Source organism: Nicotiana attenuata, unplaced genomic scaffold (assembly GCF_001879085.1).
Source record: "Nicotiana attenuata strain UT unplaced genomic scaffold, NIATTr2, whole genome shotgun sequence".
NCBI classification, from domain to species: domain Eukaryota; kingdom Viridiplantae; phylum Streptophyta; class Magnoliopsida; order Solanales; family Solanaceae; genus Nicotiana; species Nicotiana attenuata.
In genome coordinates this window covers 94,429-106,613 of record NW_017671208.1, presented here as the reverse complement: position 1 = coordinate 106,613, position 12,185 = coordinate 94,429, and the positions used below count along the sequence as shown (strand labels likewise).

At 35.4% G+C, this 12,185-nt stretch overlaps 1 protein-coding gene across 1 annotated transcript; it reads left to right on the top strand.

Annotated features, from left to right (window-relative positions):
- The first annotated feature begins 54 nt into the window (after positions 1 to 54).
- Positions 55 to 1,034, top strand: LOC109206697. Its single transcript, XM_019369548.1, has 4 exons — positions 55 to 171; positions 272 to 466; positions 572 to 622; positions 698 to 1,034. The coding sequence occupies exons 1-4, from the start codon at positions 73 to 75 to the stop codon at positions 854 to 856; spliced, it is 504 nt and encodes a 167-aa protein (XP_019225093.1). The 5' UTR covers positions 55 to 72; the 3' UTR covers positions 857 to 1,034.
- Positions 1,035 to 12,185: the final 11,151 nt, after the last annotated feature.

Sequence of the window (12,185 nt, the reverse complement as noted above, 5' to 3'; positions counted from 1 at the left end):
TATTAAATGAAACTAAAGTTTCAATTTCTTATTCTAAACGTCTCTTTCAGGTACAAGCTTCGAGTGCAAGTGATGGATCACACTGGCTTTATATCTTTGTTGCCTTGGGATCGTGAAGCAACAAGTCTCATTGGGAAGTCTGCTAATGAGTTAAATGAAATTTCAATTGAGGTATATTTTATTTATTTTAATTGTTACTATATTTTTTCAATAAAAGGTAAGAAAGGTAATTCTTTGTGTTTTGCCATTTCTAACACTAATTCGGTCTTAGGCTTCTACTGTTATTGATGAGTGTTCTTATCCAGTGGAGTTGTATGATATTCTTGACAAAAAAGTCCTATTTAAAGTGACTGCCAAGAGCTCCAACATTAAAGTGCATGCGGAAGTTTATAATGTTGTTAAAATCAGCGAGGACGATAACCTTATACATCAATATAGTCAATTTGCACAAGATGATACATTCACTGTATGTGATCGATACTCAAATACTTCATAATACACTAATTTTCCTTTTGATTTTATATAAGGGATTATCAAGTTTAAATTAATTATGTTACTATTTTCTTAATAGGACCCTGATTTTGAGTGTCAACAACACACTGATGCAGACACAACTTTCAAGGTGACTAATCCAAACTTTGCCTGTATAGTTTCTTATCTACAATATGATTTTTAATAATTAATTTTTCCTTTGTAGGATTCAATGGCTGAAAATGATATGACTTCTCCTGCAAATACCCCTGCCAAAAGAAGTAGAGAAGAGGATGGATCATCTGTAGTAGATGTTGGTGATGATCTTGCACAATTTTCAAGTAACAAGCTTAAAAAAGTGATCAAACAGGAGAAAAATCCGTAAATTGAAACATTTACTTTTGGGATTATGACTTTAATCGTACTATTTCATTAGCAAGTACTTTGGAACAATTTCAAGTAGTTTGGTTTGTATTTTAATTTGGTTTCTACCATTTAGGATCATGATTTAATATCTGAAATTACTTGACTCTTTGTGATATGAACTTCACTTATGTCAGAAGTGCAACTGCATATTTTTTGAAATATTCCATTAATATAAATGGTGAACATTTATGCTATAATATCATCAAAAAATGACAGAGAAGTAACTTTTGAATGTTATATGTGAGTTAAGTGAATGAATCAAGTGCTCAGTAAGTGTCTTTGTGTAGTTAAGGTTTCTGCATCTACTTGTGTTTGTCAGACTTCAAACTTCTAATATATATTTCATGTAACAGATATTAGAGTCCAATAAAATGGGACAATAACAACAAAAATGTAATGCACATGCTACAAAATCAAGTTATTTGAAATCGGTCCCGATATACGATACTATTATAAGTCATGTCTGCTACACCATCTTTAGTTCTCTCAATATACTATATGTATATATCCGGAGCATGTCTGATGCCTAGAGTCTTGCAAGTCAGTCATTCCAACGATCAATCTCTGGCATTGTCTCGGCCACTCTATATATCCCCATGTATTTTGTGAATGCCTTATAATTCAAAACTTCACCAGACGTTGTTAGGCAAATAACAGCAACTTCAGCACCTGCAACAAGGAAATAACAATACCTTTAGAGATATATATAACACTGAGAAAAAAAGAACTGCTATCATTTGTAGATTTATTGGCAGCACAAAAAATAGGATAAGATAGTCTTGCATCGCGTCTGAGTCAGCATCACCAGTACACGCGATCACATTAATCAGCAGAAATAGTGAAGCTAATAATCACAAACTTTTATAAGAAGCTAAAGCAGCTAATGAGTATTATTGAATGTACAGATGTTTCCTAGCCGATGTATTACGTTACTTTGGCTGTGTTGAATACTACATTTCTGCATTCAGGAAGGATGCTAATGGACCAAGGAGGCAAATTATAGTGCATTTTGTCGAAAGTTACTCTTGCAGCAGATTTCCAGTCATTGTTTGACAGGAAAGCATCACAATCCCCTGTCTCTGAAGAGCACACGTATGCCTACAGTAACAACAAATATTCAATGAAAAAATGCTGATAATAAACCACGGCAAAAAGATTAATGACACCAATGTAGAATTTTATACCTGTTGAAGGTTTCCTAAGGATGTGATTGCTGCATCTGCAGAAACTAAGGCTTTCTCGCACATCTTGACAGCTTTATGAAGCTCCTTGATATGACCATATTTTGGCTGTCTTATTAGACTTGTCACACGAAAGGTGCATCGAAGAGTTATTTTCTCTTTCAGTTAAGTGAATTGCCAAATGACACAGTCAAAATATTATTTGCAACATAATAAAATGGCACAGTCAAATTATTGTGTTGCAAATTTCTTTCAGCACACACAAACTAGAGAAAGGAAGACGCACGAAAATCCTTATAGCATGGGATATCAGCAAGGTAAAATCGTTTCATCAATGAATTTACGTCTTCATCTGATAACATTTAACTTCTTGCTAATATTACTTATAGCATGGGATATCAGCAAAGTAAAATCGTTTCATCAATCAATTTACAATATCAGATAACATTTCACTTCTTGCTAATATTACAATCAAATTAAAATCGTTTCTTGATATTAGCAAGAAAGGAAGACGCACGAAAATCCTTATAGCATGTGCATCAATATTGTTTAGAGTTGTTATATCTGTTTTAAGCATGACTGAATGAGTAAAAGTTTCAGTAAACGACAATACACTGGTTCATCTCCATATTCAGAATTTGACTGAGGCAATCAAAGTGCTAACAACAATTTTCTCAAGATAAAAGTGTGTATTAGTAACATTTAATCTAACACAAAACTATTTGGTTAATATTTGAAAAGCAAATTAATAAGATAAAGAGAGATCATTGGAGAAATGTATACCTCAACAAGCCATCTTTAGTTCTAATTACGAAGATCTTTTCATTAATGGAAAGAAGTCTTTAACTTCCAAATAAGGGATTAGGTAGCAGAATGTTCAAATGAAGATTTCCTTCAAATTTGGAGCATTTATCACACTGTCTGCCATATACTTACCACCAGATTTGACACTAAAATGTAACATGTAACATAAAAGACTACTGTTTTATACATTTCTTATTGCAGAGGAAACAAGATGAGAATGCATAAGAAGGATATGCTGCCAAGACAAGAATACAATCGAAACTGGAGACGCAGAAAGATTACAGTAACACATAAAAGACGAAAATCTATAGTTGATTTAGAGTAACACCGTAAAAATTATTTCAAAATAAACAACACTTAAAGGATGGAATTAATTCAAACTATCTATCGCATGCATAGCTAAACTGCAACAAAGCCATATCAGTATATGCTAAGTTAGCTGCCAAGACAAGGATACAATCGAAACTGGGGACGCAGAAAGATTACAGTAACACATAAAAGATGAAAATCTATAGTTGGTTTAGAGTAACACCGTAAAAATTATTTCAAAATAAACAACACTTAAAGGATGGCATTAATTCAAACTATCTATCGCATACACTAGGCTTACCAATGAAAAATATAATTATACCAAAGAAAATCAAGAACAAGAAGAAGCCAATCGCTACATATAATCAAGTCTATAAACCTGTAGGAATCACTTTAAAGGCGATCACATTTCAAATACTAAGGCTCTTAGAGAGCTGTACACTCTGCTATGTAGTAATTAATTTTGTATGATTCTGCTTATGCTATTTCTCATAAAAATCTAAGTATGTGTGTGCAGGGAACCGATCAAATTATGTATTTGCGTTCACTATTTATTTAATATGTACAAAGTATCTTTTCATAATCATGTAAATAACACAGATTCAATAACAATTAATAAACTAAAAAACCTGGCTTCGCTCTGTGCGTGCAATTATTTTCTGCATTTGAAATATAACTAAAATAGCTTTAATGTGGCTTCATGTTTTTTCCATTTTTGTTCAGTAACAAAAAATAGTAAAAGTAAATTTAACTAGATATTGGCTTATAAAGATTTGTTCAATGTAATGAGAAAAATAGAAAAAGGAAAACGTTAGGTATGCGAAACTAAAACTTAAGACCACTAGGGTATATCTTTCTCTAAATTAAAAGGATCGGGAAATTCAGAAATCCAAAAAATTAAAACATATTAGCACATATGCCTCTAAAATAATTCCTGATTTACCCAATCGTCTTCGCGCTGTCCCAGTCATAAAAATTACCAAATCTTCTTCGCGCTCTCTCTCTCTCTCTCTCTCTTTAAAAATTTCTCAATTCTCAGCAGAAATCCATTTTCAAAGCTACTTGGACATGGAAGATCCGAAGAAATTGGCAAGAACAAACAGAATATGCATACGAAATCAAAAGCGGACTAAACACTTCTCGGATCGCAATGGTAAAAACTTATATTGCCGCGCTTAGATTTGATGTATTTAACCTTTTCCGTGTTATAAATTAATCGATGTTAGATATAAACCCTAAATTATAACACAAAATATTCTAATACAAATCAAGGGTTCTTCTCCAGGAACTGAGAATTGACATATTTTATTAGTAATACATTCTCATTTTCGTGTACTGTCTTCTACATCATAAAAAATATGAATTCGGAAAAAAGAAGGTTTAGGCTTTCTATGATCCAATTTTTTAACCATTGCGTATTTCGATCGAGAAATTCTTTTGGTCCAGCAAAGTATGAAATGAGCATGAAGCTTTATATCTTTTGTTAGACTGTATGTTGAACTATTTTATATTATTCCTTTTCTGTAACTCATTTTCGAAAATTTCATGTGTTGTACAGAGAATGTTGATCCCACAAATGGCAGAGGGAATGCTAACGAAAAAGAAAACAGATGTCCTCCTTTGTCTGATATGACAAATGGTCAGTTCCTCTAAATCTAAGGGTGTTAATTTTTACTAAATATTTTCATATATATCAAGCTTATCTTAATTGAAAATTTTCATGAACAGTTTCCCAGTCGAGACGCAAGAGGTGCTTTCTAAAAGATGATGTCAATGAAATGAGGAAACAAAGGAATGTAATGAGAACAAATATGTCAATCAACATAAATATATGTCATGGCACATCTGAAGAGAATTCAGGCGAATCTGGATTGAGTACCATTAGAATGGCTGGAATGTATGCTCTAGATGGTGATAAAAGAAATAGACATGTTGTTGTGCCAACTCCATCATATCAGAATTGTACCCCACCAGTTGGCATCCCTATAACAACTTGTAGACAGGTTTTTTCCTCCAAACCTTTGGAATATAATCTAAAGTCACTTCCACTACGAGATTTGAGAAATGGTTAGTCTTTTATGATCTTATTTCTTAACTTGAATGTGATGGTTATCTATATTTATCTAGAATGTTTAAATATTTGAATTTTTAATTTGTGAATGGCAGCGTTTGAGAGTTGTTTGCCTTCAAATAAAGAGCAGAACAAAGGGAAAGGCATATTAGTGAATCAGAATAGAGATAAATCTGGACTGAGTACAATTAGAATGTTTGGGATGCATACTGCAATGGCCAAAAAATAAATGGACATGTTGTGCCAACTCCATCATATCAAAATTTCACACCATCAATTATCTACCCCATAATGAGTTCTGGGCAGATTTTGAAATCCAAACCTCTTGCATATAATTCAAAGTCCCTTCCAGTAGCAAATTTGAAAAATGGTTAGTCTTTTCTGGTGTCCTAATTATTAATTTGTATGTAGTGGTTATCAATATTGATATACAAGGTTTAAATATTTAAAAATTTAACTTTATGATTGGCAGCATTTGAAAGTTGTTTGTCTTCAAATACGAAGCAGAACAAAGGGAAATGCATAGTGGTGAATGAAAATATGGATAATTCTAGATTGAGTATAACTAGAATGGCTGGAATGCATGCCCCAAATGGCGATAAAAGAAATGAAAATTGTGTTGCGCCAACTCCATCATATCAGAACTGCACGCCACCAGTTAGCATTCCCGTAAATAGTTGTCGCCAAGTTTCTTCATCAAAATCTTTTGCATATGATCCAAAGTCCCTTCCACTCCGTGATCTGAATAACAATTAGTCTTTGTTTGTTGTCCAAATCCTTAACTTGTATGTAATGGTAATCTATAATTATCTGGAATATTTAAAGTTTAATGTAACTTGAAAAGTTTATTTTTTTAATGGCAGAGTTTGAAAGTTGTTTGTCTTCCAATACAAAGCACAATATGAGGAAAGGCATATTGGTGAATGAGCATATGGATTCAAGTCGTGTCAATATGCAAACTGAAATTTTAAGTTCCAGTAATGTTACCCCACAAGATCATTCAAGTAATTTTGGTTAGTTGCTCAACTGCCTCTAGATAATAACTCATAACTAAATTCAAGAAATTATAGGATATTACTAAATTTTTTTCTACTACTTTGAGTTATTAATTACTTCTTTTATATTAAACAAAGGCATTATATGTATTCAAAGTGAAAAGAAAGTCCCTGATTTAAATATTGGCTTAGGTGATGAAGGTAAAGCTTGAGTTTTGTCATATCGCTATAGACTCATTGCATAATAGTACTTTTGTCGTAAAATTCCGATAGTAACATCATTATATACACAAATTCATGAAAGTTAATTATATATTTATTTGATGCATAACAGGTCAACTAAACCTAGAAAGTCCTGGTGATGATGATGATGAAGATGCAAATGAGTGTGAATGTACGTTAACAATAACTCAATTAGTGATAAATTATGTCCAACATATATTGATAATTAAAGTTGCAGTTCAATTGTCACTTATTTGAGTTTACTATCAACTTTTTATAGAGGATGATATTGACTGTTGGGACATTTGCAATGAAGGTATGTATTATGAGTGTTTTCATATATGAGATTAATTAAATTAGCTACATTATATAATTGGTCACTTTAACCATATAAATGTTTTCATTAATAGAGTACTGGGGTATAGGAGATCCTACAAATGTATGCGAATATTGTGGGGCATATTTTTGGTTCGAAGAAAGAGTCAATAAGCAGTATAAGTCTAAACGACCAGTATTTACTATATGTTGTAATCGTGGAAAGATAAAGCTGTCGAATCCAAAGGACCCTCCTCAAATTCTAACGCAATTGTTGTTTGGATCTGGTAAGGGGAAACATCTATTTTAATCTTTTTAAAATAATATCGCATTTCGTATATAGTTCTTCATTCTCCAATTGTATCAAATGCAGGTCCTAAAAGCGACCATTTCCGAGAGAACATTAGGATCTATAATTCTATGTNTGCCTGTCTCTGCACACATGGTGCAGGAAGTAATGTGAGTACTCTGACCCAGTGAGTAATAAAAATAAATAACGACTGAGAACATAAGATCCCACAAGGGCACAAATAATGCTATCTCAAGCAGCAACATCAGAAAAACAGTAGAAACCAGTGAAATATAGTAAGGAAATCCTTTGAAAACAGTTAAAAATCAATCATACTCAAGCAGTAAATCAGCCATTGTTACCTGATCGGTCAGCCATTGTTACCTGACCAAACGCGTGTTACAGTGCCATTGTTACCACTGGTCAGACATTGTTACCTGACTGGTCAGTCATTGTTACCTGACCAAACGCGTATAACAGCGTCATTGTTACCACTGTTCAATATTTAATCACTCTAGATGGGTACCCGCGCTCACTGTGGGTGTGCAGACTCCGGAGGGGCTCCTACAGCCCAAGCGCTATCAACAAGGCCTGAAAGCCTGAACAGTATCAATACGAGGCCTGAAAGCCTCCTCACCTCACTCATCATGCCCTCACATAAGGCCCTCGGCCTCAATCAGTCCAGAAATAGTCAACAGCCCCTCGGGCAACAGTAAAGCAATAATATTCAGCTCAAACAATAGTTCAAATATCAGTTTAAAACTCCAAGTTTGAGTAAATATGGCTGAGTTCAAGAAAACGGTGTAAATCACATGGACTGAGTTCAAATAATATTTCAAACAGTGAGGAAAACAGTGATGATAGTTCATAAAGAGTTCAAACAGTAGGCAATAAGCCCCAAATATGGCAATAAGCCCAAATCATAGTGAAAACAACAAGTCATTGCTAATACGCGGTAAAATATCATCCGGACTGGACCAAGTCACAGTCCCCAATAGTAAATGACCCCGCGCTCGTCACGGAACGCGTGTCTCATCTCAATATAGCACCAAGTTGTGCAAATCCGGGGTTTTCAAACCCTCAGAACATCATTTAAAATCATTACTCACCTCTAGCCGGTCAAACTCTAGCTCGCTATGCCTTTCCCCCTCGAATCGACCTCCTCGCGCGTCGAATCTGATCAAAACCACAAGGAATACATCACAATAGGCTAATGGGTCATAACCCAATCGAAAAGACTCGAAAAAATATCAAAAATCACGAAGTTGGCATAACCCGAGCCCCGGGCCCACTTCTCGAAAAATTATGAAATTCGCTTCTCCGGATTCCTCGTCTCGCCACGAGTCTATACATATCAAAATCATCAAAATCGGGGTCCATTTTACCCCTCAAATCCTTATTTTAAGCTCTCTAAAATTCAAGCCCTAAACCACCATTTTTGACCTTTGATTCCTTGATTATTCAGTCCAAATTCATGTTTATACACCATAAAATCAAGCTCTAAGTCCAAGAGTTCATACCTGATAATAGCCCTCGAATCCCTCTTCAAAATCGCCTCAAAGCTCTCAAGGTTCCGAGTCCAAAATGCTACTCTTTCAAAAATTCGCGAGGAAGATGTTTTCACTTAACCTGCCAGTTATTTCCGCTTCTGCGGATTAATTCCCGCTTTTGCGCCTTCCGCTTATGCGGTCAACGTCCGCTCCTGCAGACCTTTCACTTAAGGCGACTTTCTGCTTCTGCGGTCCAACTTCGCATCTGCGGGACCGCTTAAGCGACCCAATGTCCCGCTTCTGTGGAACCTGACCTGGGCTCCTATTTCCGCTCCTGCGAGTCCTAGCTCGCTTCTGCGAGACCGCATCTGCGATTTCCTTTCCGCAGATGCGGAAACACCTGCTGCAACCAAAAACCTGCAATTTTCCAACTTCAAATTCCTTCCGTTAGCCACCCGAAATCACCCCGAGGCCCCCAGGACCTCAACCAAGGTTACCAACACATCTTAAAACATTATTCAAACTTGTTCCAATCCTCAAAACACGTCAAACAACGCTAAAACCATTAAATCACATCGAATTCAAGCCTAAGTTTCTTCAAAACTTCCGCAATACGCATTCGATCAAAAACCCGACCAAAGCATCTCCGAATGACCTGAAATTTTGCGCACACATCCAAAATCACCTAACGGAGCTACTGCAACTCTCGGAATCCCATTGCGACCCTCGGATCAAAATCTCACCTACCAACCGGAATTTGCCAAAATACTAACTTCGCCAATTCAAGCCTAATTCTACACCGGACCTCCAAAACCAATTCCGATCACGCTCCTAAGTCACAAATCATCCCCCGAAGCTAACCGAATCTTCGAAAATCACACCCGAGCCTTCTAACTCAATAGTCAACTTCCGGTTGACTTTTCCAAAACAAGCTTTCCTTAAAGAGACTAAGTGTCTCATTTCCATCTAAAACCAATCCAATTCAACTCAATCACCTCAAATACCGATAATGAAGCATAGAGAAACATAATTTGGGGAAAACGGGGCGGTAACTCACGTGACGACGGGCCGGGTCGTCACAGATGCCTAGAGTCTTGCAAGTCAATCATCCCAACGATCAATCTCTGGCATTGTCTCGGCCACTCTATATATCCCCATGTATTTTGTGAATGCCTTATAATTCAAAACTTCACTAGACGTTGTTAGGCAAATAACAACAACTTCAGCACCTGCAACAAGGAAATAACATCACCTTCAGAGATATATATAACATTGAGAAAAAAAGAACTGCTATCATTTGTAGATTTATTGGCAGCACAAAAAATAGGATAAGATAGTCTTGCATTGCGTCTGAGTCAGCATCACCAGTACAAGCGATCACATTAATCAGCAGAAATAGTGAAGCTAATAACCACAAACTTGTCCCAAATTGACCAAAAAGAGTACAAACACTTTGTTCCACGCCTTCTTTGCCTTACAGTTTTGACATATAGGCACAATAAAACATCTACCATTATGAGCTAACATTAGAAGTAAATCATGCACAATACTACCTAATGAATGGATTTTATTCCATACGAGTCCAATAAAGAGAATTTTTAACTGCAACTTTAAATTTTGCTTGGTCTATAGTTTGACCTTAAGCCTGCCGGAGTACAGACCAGAGCAGATTCTAGGCAACAAGTATTAGGTGAAAAAATAAAACTATCCCATGAGATCAAGTGTCTGGAACAAAAACTGGTGGACGAGATAGCAATATAAGAACCTACCAATTAAAATTTCGCGAAGCAAAACTCAGCAACGGCTTAACATTGTATTCTAAATTTAGCTAAAGAAGGTTTTATTCTGCATCTTCTTGATGCCATCAATCAAAAGAGATCCTTCTCTGCATCCTTTTCGAGTTGATTTGCAGAATCATCAACCGTGCATCTTCATCTGGTAGATATGGTTTTTTTTTTTTTTTTTTGTGCCAACTGAAAATGGGGAGGGGTTTACAAGGTGGGGAATCGAATCTTAACCAAGAAGGTGAATATTCTGGTCGTCAACCAACTAGACTACTAAGATTCCCCACAAATATAATAACAAGGGGGATAAAAAGCACTAGAAAAGACATTGGAGACGAAATGCAAAGAGTCCTAAAACAGGATGAAAAAATGACGTAAAAGTGGATGTTACCTCGACCCTGTATTTGCCAGGGAGAAAATTTGAGAAGAAAAACTCATTACTCTCATTTGCCAAACCAATTGTCTTCTTTTCATCTTTACTTTTTCCATCCAAGCGCAGAAGAGTAAGAGAAACTGAAGAATCACATCTCTCTTTACAGACAACAGAGCCATGTATACTAACTTGTGCCTTCAAAAAGAAAAAAAGAGTGATCAACAAGAATTTAACTTCCTTTTTTTCCGGATAAGGGTGATCAACGGGCATTTGATTACCATTTAGATGGGCTGACTTGAAACTACCATATTCCACAACTTCGATATTAAGTTTGACACATCACGAAAAACTAACATAACTCCAAAGCAGTCCTTAGTTGGATTTGAAATTCTTCTAACATAGCCCAAATACCTGATAAAATTTGATATCCAATAACGGACTCCTAACTGAGACATCAATATGAGAAGGAGAAAACAGAAGCTCTGGAGCGTTCTCAAGTTTTGCTGGAATGGCAGATAAGCGATATTCACCAGGAGGAACCTGTGACAAGTTGAGATGAAACCTTAATGTGTTTCAAACAGATAATTGTGAAAAACTATCAACTATCATTACATCTGAGGATGATGACAAAAACATCGTCGTGCTAACAACACTTAAAGGATGACATTAATTCAAACTATCTATACTGCTAACATGTTTTTAAAAACTGTTTCCCTTTGACAAAGAATTTATCAAAGAGGTAACTGATGATTTCAGATACAGCAGCAGAGGTACCTGATCAATTTCAGTTGAGCTAAGCATTTCAATAGCTATTTCATAGTTGTGCTCCATTATCCCAAAACTTCCATGGCTAAATTTGTAACCCCATTGGCCAAACCACGTATGCACATATGCAACCCCATACAACAAACGCAAATCCATGGAATGCTTATTCGATACATCTTCAACAGTGATTTTCCTTCAAAAAAACAGATGAAAATAATTCAAGAATTCAACTAATACATTCAAAACCTGAATCTGATACATCAAATACATGCTTGGGAAATGTTTATTACCGAGCTCTAAGATTATTGCAAATACGATCCCAAAGGTCCATAACTTTTCAACCACATAGAAATTTGGATCCATCTTCATTTCCATTAATGCAAATCAAATGCTCAAATCCATTACAGTGAATCAAACCATGCAAAATGAGAGTTTGATCATCAAAAACACCATCATTAAGATGCTGGCTCCATTCACAATTAGCTGGTATAATCAAATGATACTTTCTCTTTGAAACAAAATGATGACTCCAACCTGAAATATCACAAAATATTCAAAAACCCTTAAATCCAAAAAATAAAATAAAAACCTCACCATAAAAAACAGGAAATTCCCAAAACGCAATTCAAAAATAAATAGAACGACCAAAAGGGTGTTCAGATTCAAATTGAGCGTACCAAAATTCAACCC

Bases quoted from the DNA above. Each gene is read 5' to 3' on its own strand.
- LOC109206697 (XM_019369548.1), top strand. From the start codon at position 73: ATGGATCACACTGGCTTTATATCTTTGTTGCCTTGGGATCGTGAAGCA. The intron at 172-271 runs GTATATTTTATT...ATTCGGTCTTAG, and splicing joins TAAATGAAATTTCAATTGAG to GCTTCTACTGTTATTGATGA. The intron at 467-571 runs GTATGTGATCGA...TTTTCTTAATAG, and splicing joins CACAAGATGATACATTCACT to GACCCTGATTTTGAGTGTCA.